The sequence below is a fragment of the Excalfactoria chinensis genome, chromosome 14 (genome assembly GCF_039878825.1).
Source record: "Excalfactoria chinensis isolate bCotChi1 chromosome 14, bCotChi1.hap2, whole genome shotgun sequence".
Lineage (NCBI taxonomy): Eukaryota > Metazoa > Chordata > Aves > Galliformes > Phasianidae > Excalfactoria > Excalfactoria chinensis.
The window spans coordinates 3,751,126-3,770,300 of NC_092838.1; the positions used below are offsets into that span (position 1 = coordinate 3,751,126).

General features: G+C 54.9%; 2 protein-coding genes across 7 annotated transcripts in view; one reads left to right on the forward strand and one right to left on the reverse strand.

Moving 5' to 3' along the window:
* The window catches only part of TRAF7 (TNF receptor associated factor 7), a 28,327-nt gene extending 18,112 nt beyond the window's left edge, over positions 1 to 10,215 (forward strand). For all 3 annotated transcript variants that reach the window (XM_072348988.1, XM_072348990.1, XM_072348991.1), the window contains 14 exons: positions 724 to 907; positions 1,305 to 1,439; positions 2,272 to 2,489; positions 2,904 to 2,977; positions 3,983 to 4,031; positions 4,484 to 4,611; positions 5,672 to 5,754; positions 6,256 to 6,295; positions 6,623 to 6,739; positions 7,740 to 7,862; positions 8,630 to 8,749; positions 8,914 to 9,045; positions 9,183 to 9,302; positions 9,548 to 10,215. In XM_072348988.1, the coding sequence (XP_072205089.1) occupies positions 724 to 907; positions 1,305 to 1,439; positions 2,272 to 2,489; positions 2,904 to 2,977; positions 3,983 to 4,031; positions 4,484 to 4,611; positions 5,672 to 5,754; positions 6,256 to 6,295; positions 6,623 to 6,739; positions 7,740 to 7,862; positions 8,630 to 8,749; positions 8,914 to 9,045; positions 9,183 to 9,302; positions 9,548 to 9,562 (1,538 nt within the window). In that variant the 3' untranslated portion in view covers positions 9,563 to 10,215. The remainder of the gene's footprint in view (positions 1 to 723; positions 908 to 1,304; positions 1,440 to 2,271; positions 2,490 to 2,903; positions 2,978 to 3,982; positions 4,032 to 4,483; positions 4,612 to 5,671; positions 5,755 to 6,255; positions 6,296 to 6,622; positions 6,740 to 7,739; positions 7,863 to 8,629; positions 8,750 to 8,913; positions 9,046 to 9,182; positions 9,303 to 9,547) is intronic.
* Positions 10,216 to 11,686: 1,471 nt separating this feature from the next.
* Positions 11,687 to 19,175, reverse strand: part of CASKIN1 (CASK interacting protein 1) — a 28,372-nt gene continuing 20,883 nt past the window's right edge. For all 4 annotated transcript variants that reach the window (XM_072348985.1, XM_072348984.1, XM_072348987.1 and 1 more), the window contains 8 exons: positions 18,354 to 18,441; positions 16,660 to 16,757; positions 16,227 to 16,337; positions 16,051 to 16,152; positions 15,544 to 15,682; positions 13,367 to 15,469; positions 12,867 to 13,260; positions 11,687 to 12,600 (listed from right to left, as the gene is read on the reverse strand). In XM_072348985.1, coding sequence (XP_072205086.1) covers positions 12,504 to 12,600; positions 12,867 to 13,260; positions 13,367 to 15,469; positions 15,544 to 15,682; positions 16,051 to 16,152; positions 16,227 to 16,337; positions 16,660 to 16,757; positions 18,354 to 18,441 — 3,132 coding nt within the window. In that variant the 3' untranslated portion in view covers positions 11,687 to 12,503. The remainder of the gene's footprint in view (positions 12,601 to 12,866; positions 13,261 to 13,366; positions 15,470 to 15,543; positions 15,683 to 16,050; positions 16,153 to 16,226; positions 16,338 to 16,659; positions 16,758 to 18,353; positions 18,442 to 19,175) is intronic.

Here is a 19,175-nt window from a genome sequence, read left to right on the forward strand (position 1 = left end):
GCTGGAGCCCCAGCTTCTGGCTGACAGCCTGGCCTGACCACCTCCCTCTTGGTTTGGGCTCTGCACTCCAAAAATTACTTCCCTTGGCACGAGCCTGTGTCCCTCTTGTTTCAGCACAAAGCCATTTGTATTACTAGAACAGCAAGCCCTGAGGAAGCTCCCTGAGGAGCCCAGCAAACAGTAGCTCTTTCTGTCTTAAGATGTTCATCTTCTGCATGTCACGGAGTCCCTCTGCTTTGCATGCCGATTTCTCTGTCCCTGTGCTGCCCAGAGTCTATCCCAACCAACACTTCTGCAACCAAAAGCTTTGCAATTGTAGCCCTGAATTGTTCCTGTCCTCTCAGCTTGTGTCCTTGCTAGCTAGCTCCAGGCTGGGGTGGAAGATGGGATTATGTGGGCAGACTTGTGGGTACTTTCAGTGCATACATCTGCAGTTCAGCATGCACAGGGTTGTTTCAAGGAGAGTGGCATTCCTTCACTGATGATTATCTTGAATTGCCATGAATTAACACAAAACAGAACATTTCACCAAACTTAAGGCAAAACAGAGCTGGCAGTTTGCAGACTGCGTGTGAGTATTCATGGCTCATGCCATGTCACCAATCTGTGAGCTGGCCGTCTTGGATAGAGAAGGGTAAGGAATAAAATCTCCACACAGAGACTCTTTGAAGTGCTCCCACAGCATCTCAGCCCTCACTGACTCTTTTTCTTCCCCACCTGCAGAGAAGTGCCCTGTGGACAACGCCAAGCTGACTGTGGTGGTGAACAACATCGCGGTGGCCGAGCAGATCGGGGAGCTCTTCATCCACTGCAAGTATGGCTGCCGGCCTGCAGCCAGCAGTAAGCCTGCTGCCTTTGAGGTGGACCCCCGTGGATGCCCGTTTACAATTAAACTGAGTGTCAGGAAGTAAGTGGTTTGTCACAAGCACACAACCTCCCCAGGCAGGGCCCCTACCACCAGCCATTGCTGCTGCACCTGAGATACCCTTGGGGCAGCACAGCACCATTTTTCTCCTTGTCCTATATGTATTCACTTTCCTGATATCACCTGGCTGTTGCCTGCTGTTAATAGCTGGCTGAAGGCTCAGCTGATCATCGGCAAAATGAGATATTCCCTGCATAAATGTGCTCTGTTGCTCTCAACTTGCTGACCAAACAAAGTTTAAAGCTGTAATTGTGGCATTAGAATGGGAGGCTTTTTGATCCCAGGTCTGGTTAGCTCTTTTCCTGATGATCTGTGTGATTTCCGTTAATTTTTTTGCTTGTCACTGATTTTCCTTCCTTTTGCTTTTCTCTGTGAGCAGAGATCATGAAAGCAGCTGTGATTACAGGCCAGTTCGTTGCCCCAATAACCCCAGCTGCCCACCTCTCCTGAAAATGAACCTGGAGGCACACCTGAAAGAGTGCGAACACATCAAGTGTCCCCACTCCAAGTATGGGTAAGGAGCTGGTGCTTTTTAGTGGGAGGGATGCACTGAGCTCATTTCTGAGCTGCTCTTTGGCTACTGCAGTCCTGTGGTAACCCCATAGACTATGAGCAGCTCTACCATTGCATTGCCTTAGACTGCAGTTAGGCTGGTGGAGCTTGCAGAATGCAGCCCCCAGGCCTCTTGTTGAGAACAAGCAGTTCATGCCACCCAGCTGTAAGCTCTGCCGGCAGCTGGGATGAGGTGTGTGAGCAGCAGAATGAGCTGGAGCACAGAGCAAGTACCATGGCAGTATCTTTCAAGCCAGCCCTTCTCCCAGGGCGTGGGGGCTGCTCATCAGCCTCAGAGGGCCAATTGCCACATGAACAGAGGTGCAGCCTGGGCTGGGGGTTCTCTGCAAGCTGCACAGTTAAACTTTCTGTTTTAGTAATTCTTGGCAGAAGTGGAGCAAGGAAGTCCTGACAAAGCAGCCCTTAATCCTTGCCATGCAGCAGCCAGCACCGCCTGAGGTCAGCAGCAGTTTTTTCCACTGGTTTTGATGACTCTCAGATTGGGTTCCTGGTGTTCACTAGTGGACACTGTATCATGTCTCTTGGCCAATATCTGCTGCTCCTTGCAACTACCTAGGTAGAAAGACAGACAGACAGACCGGTCTGGGGCCTGTACCTTGGCCAGAAGAATGGGAGCTACTCAGTCTCTAACCCGGCAGGATGGTGAACTACAGTACCAGTGCTCCATGTAGGGGACAAACAGCTGGGGGCTTATAAAGGCCTGGAGGCAACTGATCAAGTAGGTTTCCCAGAGTGTGTCCTGCTCCAAACCAGCATCTGCCTTCCCCTTGTAGGTGTACATTCATAGGAAATCAAGACACCTATGAGACCCACTTGGAGATGTGCAAGTTTGAGGGTCTGAAGGAGTTTCTGCAGCAGACAGATGATCGATTCCATGAGATGCAGGTGGCAATGGCACAGAAGGACCAGGAAATCGCCTTCCTGCGCTCCATGCTGGGGAAGCTCTCAGAGAAGATTGACCAGCTGGAGAAGAATCTGGAACTGAAGTTTGGTGAGTCTGCACCAGATGAGCTATCTGCTCAGAGCTGTTGGGACAGGGCAGCACTGTTAGGATGTTACATCATAGGATTCATTCTGGTTTTAAAACTGTTACTGAGCAGGTTTCAGGAGGAACGAAGAGGGGATCCTATTGACTTCTGTGCTGCCTGTACATCATGGGGCCTCCAGTCACTGCTCTTATGGCAAATCCTAGGAATGTCTGCAGGCAGCTACCACCTTTCTTTTATGGCTTCTTTCTATGTGCACGGGTGCACTTCCCCATAAAAATGAGTAGAATAGCCAGTAATATTGGACCCCATTCCCCGCCCTTGTTCAAAAGTTGGATGGCAGTGTGTGTCCTCTGCTCTGTTCTCCTGGGTGCTGTGTGGGCCTCAGCAGTAACCATGATCTTGTTGCTCCCTTGTAGATGTGCTGGATGAGAACCAGAGCAAGCTGAGCGAGGACCTGATGGAGTTCCGCAGGGATGCCTCCATGCTGAACGTGAGGACAGGGCCTTGGGGCTGGGCAGGGTGGTACTCAGTCAGATCCTGCCTCCGCTGTTCCTTGGGCTTCCTTTATAGTGGGGGAAGTCTTTGGGTTGTTTTTACAGCAACTGGAGTGTGGGTGAAGATTTCCTCTAGGTTGAATTATAGGCAGCTCAGTGGGTGTATTTTAGGTACTGCATCTAGGTTGCTGTTTTAATTGGTTCTCCTGTCTTCTCTTAGCCTGTTGCTGCTCTTGTAAGATGTAACCAGAGTAAAGGACACCTGCTGCACAAAGAAAGCCTTCTGCTCCAGAGCTTGAACACCACTGTACTTTTCATACTAGCCAGGGACAACGTGTCCTTCTCATTGCCTTCAAAGAAAGCAGGCAAATAAGCAAATCCCCACTAACAAGCTGGGAATGAGAGATGCCTCATGATTTTGGATCTTATTCAGGCACTGATGTTGGACAGACATTCCTTCCCCAGCTCAGGCAGACTGCATTCCACTGGCTATACTGATTAGGAGGAGCTTGCTCTGGTTTACCTAAGCATACTGATGAACTGGATTCCCGTGGGTATGGTAGTAACTGAGCTGTGGAGGAGACTGCAAAGAGATCTTCCAGTTCTTCTCCAACAACGTGGGCTTCAAAAGCCAAGCTGAGCAAGCAGCCCTCATAACTGATTTGATTATAGTTAGCAATCTGGTGAATGGCAGAGCAAGGGCAGTATATTCTGAAAGGTGTGAAATGCCTGCATGGAATACTGAAGAGTTTAGTGCAGGACTGAGGTGCTGTGAGAACCCTGTGGTCCCTGAAGGAAGGTGACAGAGGGATGTAGACATACAGTCCTAGGGCAGGACATCTCTGATTGGAGAATGAGTCAGCTGCTGGGATACAGTCTGCACAGGGAGTCCAAATCTGTCCAAACTCAAGAGCTGTTTTAGCAGTGGATGGGGACAGTGCCCAGAAGGGCAGGGTGGTCTTGATATCTCTGCAGCTCATGCAGCTTGTTCTGTTTTTCAGGATGAGCTCTCCCACATTAATGCTCGACTCAACATGGGCATCCTTGGATGTGAGTATGCGTGTCTTCTTCACCTGCTTGAGCTGGTTTTGGGTGCTGGCAGTGAGCTCTTTCAGGCTGTCACAGACAGGCAAAGTGCCAGTTTTCTCTGTTTGCAGCAGTGATTTGTGCACAGGACCACCACTGTTGCAGGAGACTGGTGGGAATGATTGCCAGAAGAATTGGCTAATGGGAGCTAACTCACAGCGCTGCAGGGTTACTGGTTGCTGGGCTCAAGAGGGCATCTCTGCCCTCCCTAGATCCAATCTGGGAGTTGCATGAGGGAAGAGAATCCTGGGGCTCAAAGCAGTGATAAGGCAATGAGCTGTAAGGGCAGAACATGGGATCCTCCAGCCAGGCTGCTGCCTGAAGCTCAAGGAGGAAGAGAGCTCTATTCCCTCCAAGGTCACTCGGAGTGGTGTGGCACTGTTATCCCATGCTTACCTGCCTTCTTCTTTCCATAGCCTATGATCCTCAGCAGATCTTCAAGTGCAAGGGGACCTTCGTGGGGCACCAGGGCCCCGTCTGGTGTCTATGTGTTTACTCCATAGGAGATTTGCTCTTCAGCGGCTCTTCAGACAAAACCATTAAGGTAAGAGCTTTGCCTTTTCCACTTGTCTTTGCATCTGTAAACGTGCTCCAGATGAGGCAGAAACTGAGCTCCAGTTCAGCTGGGAGGCTGAGGGGGATATTACTGCCCAGCGTTCCTCCTGAAATCCTTAATGATTCTTTATGGCTATAGTTAGGCAAAACGTACTTCAGTTTTGCTGTGGGGAAGTGCTGTGTGATAGGGAAATTGAGACAAATCGTGTTTTTTTGTGAAGCCCTGAGTAGAATCTCATTCCTTCTGTCCGTGGTTTGGCTTTATATGGTGTCTAAGGCATCTCAGCCTGATTCAGCATCTGATTATACTTTCCCTTGTTATAAAATGTCACCTCAAAAAAAAAAAAACAAACCCTGATAAAATGAGCCCTTTTTCTATTTTATGGCATGTTTGTTTTTCTTTGCCCTGTTTTCAGTAGCTCAAACTGACAGCAGTGCTCCATTGCAACCTAAGCAGCATTTTCCAGTGTCACTGTGGTGGCTGCTGGCTGAGCTGGGGAGCCACGCAGGGTCAGGTTGTTAGGGGAGAGCAAAGCCACATGGAAGAGAACGGATATTTCTTGTGTTTTATTGGAAGAGAACAGCTTTCTCCCCAGCGCTGACTGCTCTGGGCAACTCAGAGCCGGCTGAGCACCACATTCTCACGTTCGCTCTGTCAAGAGAGAGCTTAGTGGGGAAAATGCGGTGGCAGAGACAGAGGAGGCTGTGCTGTGTGGTTTGTCCCCAGGGACAGGGTGTGAATCGCTAAAACAGGAGCCTGAGAGCTGCTTCTGTGGTTCAGCAGTGTTGTTTTGGCCTGGGGCTGTGGAAGGCAGTGCTGGAGAGGGCTGGTGTGTGCTCCTCTTCAGTGTCTCTTGCTAACTTCAACCTGACCCTCTGCAGTACATTTCCTCTCCTAGACACGCTCCTGGAAGACAGGAACACAGGTGCCCAGATGACAGCCTGTTTCCTCCTTTCCGTGCCTTTGAGGTCTGCCGACATCCTGGCCAGGCCCCCAGCTGCTGTGTGTGCAGGCATGTGACCCTCTCCTGCCTTGTGTTTCCTGTTAGGTGTGGGATACCTGTACCACATACAAGTGCCAAAAGACCCTGGAAGGTCACGATGGAATTGTACTGGCTCTCTGTATCCAAGGGTGAGTGTTGAGAGACACCTGCCCTGCAGAATAGGGAGTGAGCATTGGGCCTCCTGAGTGTGCCCTTATAGTTTCCATTCTGAGTCCTGCACATGCCAGGGCTGCGTGTGCATTTGGAGGTGTGGGTGGGAGGGAGAGGAGCCCCATTGATTCCTAAAATCCTGGATCTCACCTTCAGATGGAGCCCTTCGTAAATCTCACATCTTTAAAAATTGACAAACCGCCTCCTGCTGCCATCCTGGCTTCTTCCTTCCCTGTTCACCAGCATGGTGCTGGGCTGCTGCTGGAACTGACAGTCCAGCACAGCCCCCCATGCAGCCCCAGCCCTGCTCCTGAGAACGCTGCTGCTCCAGGTCTGGGCCCAGTGAAGCTGTGGGGCTGCAGCTCTTAGCCCAGCATACAGCCTGGTGTGGGCTAACCCGTGACACCTGGGAACCAGACGAGGCCCTGTGCTGGCTGCTGTCCTCACTGACCTTCTTTTGTTCTGTGGTGACATTACAGGAACAAGCTATACAGTGGCTCTGCTGACTGCACCATTATCGTGAGTACCCGGGACTTCTGTTCTGTTTGGGAATGGAGATGTGGGGATTAGAAGGGCAACAGGGACCTGCAGCCTGGTTTTCATAAGGTTTTTCAGCTGCTGGTGATAGGATTGGTATCTCATGTGTGCTTTATGCCATGCCTTTAACCAAGGTACCCAAGGGTTGGATTTGGGTGTTCCCTGCAGACTGGGCACACGCTGCTCATTGAGCCAGGCTGGTGGCTCACACTGGTGCCTGCTATTTTGCTTTACTCCAGAAGCAGAGGAAGGGCTTCAGCACGAGGTTCTGCTCCTGCCCCTCATAAGCTCTCCTCCTTTCCTTTGCAGGTCTGGGATATCCAAAACCTGCAGAAAGTGAACACAATCCGAGCTCATGACAATCCTGTTTGCACTTTGGTCTCCTCGCACAACATGCTGTTCAGCGGCTCCCTCAAAGCCATCAAGGTAGAGCTCTGGGGCAGCTCCACTTGGTTCACTTGGGGACTGATGCTACAAGCTGTAAGGTAGCAGTTTCCAAATAGGAATCGAGTGACATTTTGGTCTGTATCTTATTCTCTCTGGAGCTACACAGAGCAGCCGGCACTGTGCTGTGTGCTGGTTAGAGATTTTCTGAGACCTGACTGAAAAGATCCATTTGTTCCTTCTAACTCTGTAAACCTGAGGCTGCAGGTGGAGGACCTTGGCATTTCCCAAATGCGTGCTTCCCTGGGCTCCCTACACACCTACTCAGACCTTTGGGAATTGTGCCTGGTGCCCAGAATTGGCTGGGGATTCAGGCTGCCTGTTTGAAACCGCCTCCAAAGGATCTTGAGTCAGTGTTCTTTTCCCAAAGCATGCAAAAATCAGGGAACAGCTTTGCAAGTTGCCCTTTAAAGCCTTGGCTAGATTCCCTTGGTTCTGCTTCCAGCTCCTGGTGAGGCGGCTTATGGGACCGTCCATCTGTAAGAGAGCACATGCTCTTTTCTTTATCTGGGCCTGGAGTGGTTTTGCAGAGCGTTTGGGGCTGGAAGTGACAGCACTAAGCAAAAGCAGCACATGGGGCCTTCTGTTTTTGCATCCCCAGCCACTTTCTGCCACGTGAGCTGAGTGGGTCAGCTGTGCTGTTTGGAGCTCTGTTGGTCCCTGTGTGCTGAGGGCTTCAGCCAGGGTTTTCCAGGTGCTGTGGGTATGGACAGGCTCTGAGGGGAAGTCCAACGCAGGGTTTCGTTTAGGTTTTCCAAGCCTATAGCTCTGCTAAGGAAGGGTCTCTGCCGGCAATAATGCAGGCTCTGCTCCAGCTTTCCCAGCCCTTGGGAAACATGCTTATTCAGCATAGCTATTGTATCTGCCAGCCAGCGGGTTTAGCACATTCCCATTGGGCTGGAGAACCAGCTCAGGATTCTACTTCGTGACCTTATAGGGCCCTATGCTGACTCTCCTCTGTGTGTGTTTGTGCTGTCCATAGGTTTGGGATATTGTGGGTACTGAGCTCAAACTGAAGAAAGAGCTGACAGGTCTCAATCACTGGGTGCGAGCACTGGTGGCTTCTCAAAACTATCTGTACAGCGGATCATACCAAACCATCAAGGTGAGACTCTGTGGCAATTGTAAGCCATAGGCTGTCCCTGATACATAGATGTATTCTGCAGCTCGGGTTGGCTGAGCAGGATAAAAGGCAGCTGCTCAGATGCGAGAACACTGCTGCAGCACTGCTGACATGCTGGCTTTTACTGTGCTGATTGCATCTTTGTAGGCACTAATTCAGGGCTCTGGCTGCTCCTTGTGAGTGCAGCTGCCCGGGGATGCTCACTAAGATAAAAGCAGCCGCGCAGCCGTGGCGCCTCGCACTGCCTTTGCAGCTGCCGCAGCGTTATCTGTGCTGACAGTGCTGCTGATAAGAGGAGAAGGTCACTGTCTGGCTATGGAGTTACCATAAATCTGTACGTGCTTTGCGAAGTGCTCTCATCTGTGTTGGCTCAGGCTTTGATGAATAGTTCACCTCTTAGCATCTGGGTAACACAAGAGAATTTGAAGTTTCCTTCCTTAGTATTAATAAATCCCTATTAGTTTGCCCGCATCGGTTTCTAGTGCTCTCAGGAAAGATTTGTGCACATGTGTGCAATCACAAACACAAAGCATGCAATCTCCGCCATTTTTTTTCAGCCTAGATGTTCAAAGCTGGGCAGCTAAATAAGACAGCAGGATTTTGCTCATCAGCACTGAACGTTCCCAGCTGAACAGATCAGACCGTAACATGGAGCAGGGCTGTGTGGCTGGGGGATGGTTTTAAGAGAGCTCCCTCCTGTAGAGAGGTGCCTGCGTGGGTCTCATCCTTTGCTCTGGTGGCTCTTTCAGATTTGGGACATCCGAAACTTGGAGTGCGTGCATGTGCTGCAGACCTCAGGAGGCAGCGTCTATTCCATTGCAGTTACAAACCACCACATTGTGTGTGGCACCTACGAGAACCTCATCCATGTAAGGGCTGCAAGGTTTAATCTGTGTGTGTGTTGGGCTGGGGGAAAGGGGCAAGGATTTGAGAGTCTGGCTCTGCTGGTCCCTTTGCAGCTCACCCAGTGCATGGAGATATGGATGAACATTGTTGGAATAGGTGATGACGCCCCCTTGCTCTCCTTCCACAGGTCTGGGACATAGAGACCAAGGAACAAGTCCGCACACTGACTGGTCACGTGGGTACAGTTTATGCCCTTGCTGTCATCTCCACGCCAGATCAAACCAAAGTCTTCAGTGCATCGTATGACCGGTCTCTCAGGGTACGTGTCTGGGGCTGTGCAGCTGGATCTGTGTCAGCTTGGCACTGTTGTTGCAACATAGCATTAGAAGGGAGAGGATGGATGGGGAATCCTCTTCTGTCCATACCTTCTGTCTCATGCCTCCTGTGTGCCCACAGGTGTGGAGCATGGACAACATGATCTGTACTCAGACGCTGCTGCGGCACCAGGGCAGTGTCACTGCCCTTGCAGTTTCCAGGGGTCGCCTCTTCTCTGGCGCTGTGGACAGCACTGTAAAGGTTGGTTTCTTTGGGCTTCTCCAAGTTGCTTTGGTCTCTTCCAGTGCTAGAACATAGATGTTAAATGGAGGAGGAGTTGGCTCCAAATAAACAAGGAGATGAGTTTCGATGGATGGGAGGTTGAGCTCCTGGCAGAGGTGCTGTGGGGGCTGCAAACCCAAAGAGAAACTCGATGAGATGACAAAGAGAAGGCAGTGGAGCTGCTCAGAACCATCATGACTGTGGGTTGCTGTTGTCTCCTCCAGGTCTGGACGTGCTAGTGAGAGCTGCCCCAGTTCTGCACACTGAAAGACCAAAAACTCCTCCCTCCGTCAGCCTGCTGGGTGATGCCACCACTCCGAAGAACTGCTGCAGCTCCTCTCTGCACCGAGCACTGCCTGCTGCTGCCCATCAGCCATGGTTCTTTCCCCTTGCAAGGACCTTGGCGGGCAGCTCTCAGGACAGATCTGGCCCATAGGTGCTCCAGTTGTTCCCTTGGGTCTGCCATGTGGGAATGCACAAGAGCCACGTAGTGCCCTCACTGTGGTGTGCAAGTCCCAGCACTGGGACCCAGCGGTTTGGGTGGGTGCAGGTGGGGGCTGGGAGGTGGTCCCATATAAATGGTTGTGCTGAGCATTAGGCCATGCCCTGGGTTAGGTCCCCAAGCCCTTTCTGTCTCTAGTATTTAATTTTACTGCCAAGATATCAGGCTGATCCATCTGGGAAGAGGTTTTTTCTTGAGTAGCCAGGTACGATTTTTACGCCACAGCTAGTTCTCAAATAACACAATCCCATTGTTCACCACCCTGTAATAATGGTTTCCACATTAAAGAGAAAAAGCCTCTGTTGCATTTTTACTCACATTTTCTACTGTTTTTAAGATTGTAATATAGATTTGATTATTTCTTCATTGACAATAAAAGTGGAAAGAGTTGTTCCTGGCCAGCGTGACTTATTGCAGACATCCAGCCAGGACTGTGGGCACCAAGGTAGGGAGAACCTCGCAGCCCCTTGTGCCAGGCTGGCACTGGCTTCCCCCACCACAAGGGCACAGGCACAGTGGGGGGGGGCTCTGGGCTGTGCCCCGTATCCACCCAGCTCTGCACAATGAGGACTGGGAGCTCTGCAGCACCGCTGTGCCCCCACCAGCCCCAATGGCATCAGGACCCTCACACCAGGGGACACCTCTTGGGTCACAAACAGGGGTGGCAGCCCGGCAGGGTTTTTATTTTTATTATTATTATTATTTTTTTATTATTTTTTTTTCTTTAAATATTTGTTGCCAGACTTCGTATAGGAGCAAACTTCTTCACAGCACCACGAGCCATCTACTATTCAGAATAGGAAGAATAAGACGAGTAGAGGTGAAATCTAAGCACAGAAGAGCAGGGAAAGCACCAAGATGCATAGCTTGACAGATGGGATACGATACAGAGTCCATAACTTAATCATAAAAAATATATATATGTATATATCCATCATGTAGAACTTTATGGATGGGGTTGTTTGTAGATACATCATTTATTTTCTTTCTTTCAACAGATATTTTTCAGGCAGGTGATTTTTTTTTTTTCTTTTTTGTTATTTTTTGAGTCTTTTTTTTGTGTGTGTTGTGGAATTTTTTTTTATTTTTATTTTTTTTTTAATATATATATGTTTTTTTTTTTGTAAAGAAATGTCAAAAGTTGTGCCAAACACATTTGGATCAGCGACCACAATGGGACAGAAGGGGAGGGGAGGGAAAGGGGGAGGGCGAGCCCAGCCTGCGCGGCTCAGGAAGAGAGAGGTACAGCAACACTTTGTTGGGAACCACAAGCAATAAAGAAATGCATTCAATCAGAACTCAAGCGACTGAACCAGACTCCTGTTTATACACGAATGTACAGCCGTGCGCCGGGACGCACGCACACACCGCGTGCACACACACACACACATACACACACACACAGAGAACAAATGCCAAAAGAAAAAAGTCAAACAAAAACCTGAAAGACACTCCAGAAAGAAACGAAAAAGCCTCCGGTAAAAGAGTTAACAACAAAAAAAAAACCTCCATAAAACAAGGCACATCCTTTGAGTTCTTAACTGTGTAAAAAGAAAGACGGCACACTGAAACCCAACGGAAAAACCCGAACAGAACGGCTTGCACGTACCTTCCACCCAGATAAAGGGAAATATTGTGCTACTCGGAGAATGAGTTTGCCACAAGACACACAGCTTAGTATAATCTAATAGTTTTTCTCAAGCTAAAATCCAGTTCTCTCTTGATTTTTTTTTTTTGTTTTTTTTTAAACTGCTTTATATATAATTGCTAATAGGTTTTTGTTTTGTTTTGTTTTTAAATCTTTTAAATATATATTTGTTAAAGTTTATTCTTTTTTTTTTTTTTTTTTTTTTTTTTTTTTTAATTATTATTAACATTTTTGGGGACGGGGGAAATACTGCTTTTATATATCTCTCTCTCCATCGTTTTTCCCCTCCAATAAATTAATACTTCTTTATAGCTTATGATGTCCTCTTCCCCCGACAGTGAGGGGCCAGGCAGGGGCACGACCCGCTGCTCCCCACCTGCCCCAAGCAGGAGCCCATCCATTTCCAATGGTACCGACAAAAAGCCCCTTTACCACCACGACGTGAAGAGCCCACAGCAGCAGTGCAGGGCTGGAGAGCTGAGGACACAGGGGTCCGGGTGCTTTGGGGGTACCCAGCACCGTGCCCACCCCGATGCTCACCAACGGCAAAGGAAACTAATGGCAAAAAGAGAAAACGAAAAGAAAAAGAAACCGAAGTGCATCACCCATCCAGACTCGCCACCAGAACAAGAGGGCACAGGTGGATGAATGCCATCAGTGCCACGCCGGGGTTGTGCTACATTCAGGGACCGGGGCCAGCAGGGCAACCACGGGGCCACCGGGGGTGGGGAAAGAAAACCCCAAACCCAGATCTGGTGCGAGCAGGGCGCTTCAGGCCGGGTGGTGTTGCTTTGCTTCTATCATATTTTTTTTTTGCTTCTGCAGAAGGGAGTCCTTGCCGGAGCCGTGGCGGGCGGGCGCCGAGTCCGTGAGCACAATCCTGAGGTATCTTCTTCTTTGTGCAAACCCCGAGGGATGGGAGGTCCGGGAGGGGACGGCTGTACAAAGGGGACGTTGGGGCCGGGAGGTCGCGGATCGTTGTGCCCTTGTGCCCACGTAAGCCCTGAGGTTCGCGGGGCCATCGCGCCCCTCACTCCAGCATGGCATCCAGTTGGTCGGCCAGGTCATCGAACATGCTGCCGATGTCGTCCAGGATGCTGCCTGTGCTCTTGGCCTCTGCAGCGGAGCTGGGAGAGCGGTGGGCACCGGTCAGCATGTGCACTGGGACCACACGGCCACCTCTGCCCTGTGCCATGGCCCTGACCCACAGCAATCAGCATCCCTAGAGCCACCACAGCCCCAGAGCCCTCCCCATGGTGCCATCCCCAGTGTCACCACCACCAGCGGTCTGTAGAATTCCATCCCCCCAAACCACCATCCCCATGCAGCCCAGAGCACAGCTCCCAGCCCTCACAGAGCTCCCTGCCACACATCACATCCCCACAGCCCTTACTCTGCTGCCTGGCTGTCCTCCTGCTTGATCTTCTCCTCCACAGCCTGCAGGGCAGCAGCCAGGGATGCGCTGGTCTCCTCCAGCTTCTGCTGCACCAGCTCAGGGCTGGCACTGTCAACAGAGGGTCCGGCGATAGCAGAACGTGGTGGTTTCACTGGCACCTGCTGGGGCTGAGCGCCAGGTGAGAGGGGCTTGGCAGGGCTGGAGCAGAGTGAGGGCGGTGTGCTGGAGGGCTTGGCAGCAGCGCCCAGCTGCCGGGCAGGGGACGGAGTTGGCGTGGAGCCTGCGCTCACCGACTGGATGGCGGCATGGGGTTTAGGGGGCTTGGGGGCTGTGGGGGGTGGTGTGGGCTTGGGGGATACTGGGGGTGGTGTGCCATGAACACGCTTCACCTCTGTGGAGAGAAGGGAGAGGGAATGGGGTAGGATGGCTGCAGTGACGGTGCAGTGCCCCAATGCGCACCCCACAACCAACCATCCCCAATGCCCATGGGCACCTACCTGGGCTTCCTGGGCTTGGGATGGGCATCTTTTTGGGGATGGGCACTGGTGGCCCGGGGACTTTCTGAGTTGGCTGCGTCAGCACAGGCTTGGGGGACACCGGCGGCTTGAAGGGTTTCTTGGGTTCGGCAGGCGGTGGGGTGAAGTCAGGGCCATCGGGGCGGGTGGCAGGCGGTGGGGTTGGGGGTGTCTCGGCTCCACTCAGCTCTGAGGCCGGTCGCCGCTTGACCGTGCCGGTGCCATTCTGGTAGACGACAAGAGGGGCTGGCTCCAGCACTGGCTCTTTGTCCTTGGCCTTGGGCCGGCGCTTGACAGTGTCAGACTCAGTGAGGATGAAGCGGACGCTGTCCTGCTGGCTCTGCCGGGCACGGATGCGCCTCTTGAGTGTGGCACTGGCCTCCACCTTGGCCAGGTCCCCGTGGCGGTGTGCTGGGGACAGCCCTTCACCTGCCTCCACCCGTGCCGGTCCCAGTATGCGTGGTCGTTGCTTGATGGTGAGGTTGCCCTCCTCAGCGAAGGGGATGGTATCTGGAGAGCCACCACGCTCCACCCGCAGACGCTCGCTGGGGCCATCAGCGCCTGTCTCGGAGCGCACACTGTCAGCACGCTCACGGCGTGCAGCTGCCACCAGCCCGGTGACAGGACCGCTGATGGTCCGGCGCCGGTTCACAACCTCCCCATCCAGCCCAATGGCCTCCTTGTGCTTGACGGTAGCCAGGACGGTGGCCACACGGGCGCGCTCAGGGCTGCCCGGGGCAGCTCCAGGCTGCAGGTAGTATCCATCAGGGCCCTTGCCAGGCACACCAGCTCCAGGTGGCTTCTGCAGGGCTAGCGCCCGTGCCCCGCCACCAATGGAGGACATCTCCAGCATAGCTGCGATGCTGCGCACGCTGCCGGCGCTGCCTGTGTCCACACTGCCACCCAGATCGCTGGCACGCCGCTGCTCCTGGCGGCTCTCCCCCTCGGTGCCAGGGGTTCCAGCGGCCACCTCACCTTCACCATCCTTGGGGAAGTCCTCGGCCATGCCAGCGCTGGAGATGGCAGAGCTGGAGCGCTTGGGCGGTGGTGGCGGGGGCCCCTTCTTCTTGGGGCGGATGGCGAAGGACTGGCTGCGGTTGACATTCTTGTCACCACCAGCAGGTGCCCGCACTGAGTGGCTGCGCCCCACGCGCCGCTGCACGGTGGCATAAGGCCCCGTGTCGGGCACCAGCAGCTCATCTCGCTCCTGCTCGCTGTCGGAGGCAGCGTAGCGGTTCAGGCTGTGTGCCCGCTTCTTTGGCCTCCCTGGCTCCTCCTCACCCTCACCTGCTGGTGGCAGGCACAGCACTGGCACTGAGACAGGCAGGACCGGCACCCCTGGGGATGCCCCCTCACCATCAGTGGGCTGCGGAAGGACGTAGGCAAAGCCACGGTGCGTGGGTGACTGGGGCAGGGAGCGGGGTGATGCGGGGCGCTCACCCGGCGGCAGCAGCTGTGGAGTGGGCTTCACTTTGGCAGTGGCATGGGGTGCCGATGGGCCCTGCGGGGAGGGTGGACGTGGCTTGCCGGGGGTCTGTGGTGGTGTCAGGTGCCCGGCAGTGGGTGGGAATGGCTGCCGGGGTTTGCCAGGCACTGGTGGAACACTGGCACGCTTAACAGAGTGGCCGTGCCGTGGCTGGCGAAGCTCCTTGGTTGGTGGCACAGAGGGCCCCTCAGGGGCTCCCTCTGCCAGGTACTCCTGACTCTTGGAGATGGCGGTGCTGGCAGGGGCACGGGGGCCATCACCCAGCAGCTCCTGTGAGCTGCTCATCTGCCTGGTGCGGCCGCCCAGCGCTGGTGGTGAGCGGTAGCCAGGGGCTGCACGGTTGGCTGGCTTCTCAGGCGTCTCCTCAGGGCCTTCACCTGTCATTGCCACCTGCAGCTCGCTGCTGAGCTCACTGTCCTGGAACGTTGACATCTTGGGTGACTGGCACTCAGGTGGCTCAGGTGGTGGGGACTCTATGGCCAGCACCTCTGGGCATGCTGCTGCCTTCCTCTTCAGTGTGCCCGGCTCGTACTTTCCCAGCTCAGCCCGCTGCAGCTCTGCCAGCTTCTTCACTGCCAGCATCAGCTTCTTTTGGTGGCCTGGGGATGGCACATAGCATCAGTGTCAGCCAAGGAACCCCGGGCCACCACAGTGCTGCGTTACAGGACCTTACCCAGCTTGGTGATGCCGATCTCCTGCAGGTCCTCCCACGTGATGTCAGTGATGAAGTCGATGTTCTCGTAGCCATTCTCCACCAGCACCTTGTAGTACTGGGACAGGCCAATCATGGAGAGCCACAGCGCCAGGTTGGCCTGGGGGTGTGGGACACCACTCAGCACCAGGTGGCACTGCACGCAGTGACACTGCCACATGTGTCCCTGTGCTCACCGGGGAGGGGCCAGGGGACTCCTGCACCTCTGTGCTCCAAGCACCCTTTACTGTGGTCCAGCTGACGGGACAACATCATGGCACAGACAGCATCACATCCATGTTGTGACAGCTGTCACTAGCCCAATAGTTCCAAGGCTTTCAGCAGGGGATGTGGGCTTCAGCTGGGAGCAGTGAGCCAGTTCCCACCGCCATCCCCTTGTGACAGCCCTCCCTGGACGGAACCTACTGCAGGGCTACCAGCACCGCTCTGGATGTGGCACCACGGCACCTGGCCCCACGCAGCCCTTACCGGCTTGTACTCAGGAAGCCACTCGGGGATGTTGAGGTTATTGATCTCAGAGGCGATCTTCTTCCTGTGCCCTGGCTTGGTGACACCAATGGCCGTGAGGTCCTGAGGGAGAGAAGAGAATCAGGACCGCTCTCTACAAGCAGGTGGCAGTCCCAGTGCTGCCCTTATGGCCTCACCTCTGGCGTCATCCGGCTGATGGTGGTGATGTCGTAGCCAGCATTGATGAAGTTGGGTGCGTAGAGCTGCAGCTGGAACTTGCACAGCCACTGGTACACGGCCTCTGAGCTCTAGAATGACAGGGGTGGTGTAGCTCGGGGTGGCCTTGGCACAGGGATCTGTTGCTCTCTCCTTGTCACAGCACCATGGGCTGTCCAGCTGCATGCTGGCCTCAGCTCAGTCAGCACTGCAGAAGGGCCACGTAGTCCCTTGGCTTGGGCACCCTATGGGCACGGCATCATGGCCAGCGCCAGAACCAGCACTCAGCCATGCCAGCACAGGTGGATGTAGCACAGCTCTGCCCGCTGCTGGGGGTGAGGGGGTGGCTGTGCCTGTGCTCCCACCATTATGCATTCCACACGGTACCCAGTGCACTCAGTTCTCCCTGCTCACCTTCCCCTCTGAAGGTGGCTCCATCTTCTTCAGCTGCTGCTCAGCAGGTGGCTGGGGGGCATAGGGGGAGCTGGCCACACTCTGCGACCTCGACGAGCCTGCTGGGTGGGGGGGCAGCAGTCAGTGGAGATAGGGCCATAGGACCACAGGGCCGTGTGGAGCTGGGATCTTGGTCAGGCCCTTCTCAGCGCATCCATGTGCTGCAGCCCCCAGACTCTGGCTGTGCAAGGCAGGGAGCAGAACCCCTGCCAGGAGCAACAAGGCTACGATAGGCAGAGGATAGCAACATCCAACCCCATGCAGCAGAGTGCCCTTACCTGGGCTGTGCTCCCTGGGACAGTGCCAGCCCTGTGCTGCTGGTGCCCAGTAAGGCCAGCAGGCTGTCCCCAGGCTTCATAGGAGGCTGTGCTGGCACAGAGCTCTGCAGGGTACCCAGGTCTCCCTGGACTCCATGCCATTGTGTACACAGCTCCCACAGACCATGGCATCATTGGGGCATTAAGAGGATGGCGCTCACCTGGGGTAACCAAGTGGAGACTGAGGGCCAGAGTGTTTCGATGGACCCAGCAGGAGGCAGACCCCTCCCCAGAGCCGCTTTCCTTGTCTGCCCACGTGCCCCAGGCAGCAGCCTGAGGTCCTGCTGCCAAGAGCCATCTGTGCCCATTCCTCCGGCCATGCCGCTGACACAGGGCTGGGCTCAGCCTCACTGCAGCCAGGAGACCCAGCAGACTGCCACTACCTGCCCTGTCCCCCTGCACCTCAGCACAGGCACCCAGACATCCCTTGGCATCAGGATGGTGGCCTTCAGCAGCCTAGTGGTGACAAGGGTTGCCCAGAAATTTCAACCTGTATTTCTAATCCAGATCAACAAGAGCATCCCCTTCCCCCTGCTGGTAAGTGCATCCTCCTTGCATGGAACTACACGCTGCGTAAACATTTTCCTGTGTGTGTGCATGCATGCATCTCTCTGGCACCTGCATCTTATTTGTGCCCACACCGCCTTGTGTATGTGTGTGTATGTGTGTGTGTACATGCACACAACACCCCCCCCCCAATTCCTGTGCATCCTCCAGGCGCACGCATCCCCCTGCTGTCTGCATCTCACTTGCGTGGGCACCTTCTCACATGTGCCTCCCTCTGCCATGTGCCTCCCCACCACATCCATCTCCCACTCGTGGGCACCTTCCACATCTCTGCACTCCCTCCCCAGTACCTGCACTCCCCCAGCATGCACACCACCCGCATCAACGCCTGCACCCCCCCGCTGTGCGCGCCTCCCCAGCCTGGGCACCCCCCGGCACACACACCAGGCACACGGGCATCATCCTCCTGCGTCCCCCACGTGCCTCCCCCGCGGCGTGGGCATCCCCGGCCCGGCTGCCCCCGACCGAACCCCCGGGCGGCGAGACAGCGGCAGAGGGGAGGCCGGGGAGGGGAAGGGGCCGGGGAGCGCTCTCGCCCCACCGCCCGCCCGCGCCCCCCTCTCCCCCTCCCCGCGGTGCCCCCACTAACCGAGGCAGGAGAAGGCCTGGCAGCAGCCGAAAGGCGAGAGAGTCATTTTTTACCCCCACGTTTTCTTCTTTTGCGCCGGGTGCCGCGGCAATAAAAAAAAAGACAAATCACTCAGCCCACGGCAAGCACGCGGCGGGGCCAGGGCTCCTCCTGCTCCCAGCAGCCGGGCCGGCAGCACGCACCTGCGGGGATGTCCTGCGCCTTGGCCGGCCCATCGCCCACGGCAGCATCTTGCGCAGAAGCCTTCTGGGAAAGGACCGTTGCCAGCAGCTGAAAAACACCCCGAGAAGGGGGGAGAGCAGGCGGCAGTGAGGCGAGCGGGGAACCGGGGGGTGCGCGGCGGGCGCTGCGGTGCTGCAGGGAGGAGCGCGGCGGATCTGGGTTGCGGAGGGGAGAGCAGCGCTCGCAGCACATATGGTGCTCGCGGGCGGTGGGAGCCTGCGGCACCACGGCACCCCGAATGCAGCCTGGTGCACGCCGGAGCGCGCTGCCAGCACGGCCCCCCCTGCACGATACAGCCTCGGTGGCCGTCAGTGCTGCCTAGTGTGGGGGGCACACGCTGCGCTCAGCGCCCAGCTGGCCACAGCATCGTGTCTGCGGGGAGGTGGGCTTGTGGGACTCCTTGGGATGGGTTGGCACGGGCTGCGGTGCACAGAGTGCAGGGAGCAGCGAGCAGTGTGTGGCATGTAGTGTGTGGTGGGCAGCGCACGGCAAGCACAGCGTGTGGTGTGCTGTGTGCATCGTGCAGTGTGCACTACGTGGAGCAGAATGTGCATCACACAGTGTAATGTGCAGTGTGCACTGAGCACTGCATGTGTGTGGGCAGCAGCGTGCACTGGGCAGTAGTGTGCAGTGAGCAGATGGCAGCGTGCAGCGCGTGGCTGCAGTGGGCTGCATGCAGATGGTGGTGTGCAGCGTGCAGTGCAGCGTGCAGTGCAGATGCATCCTCAGAGAGGCAGCAGAGATGCACAGCTTGGGCCTTGGCCAGATGCTGCACGGGTACT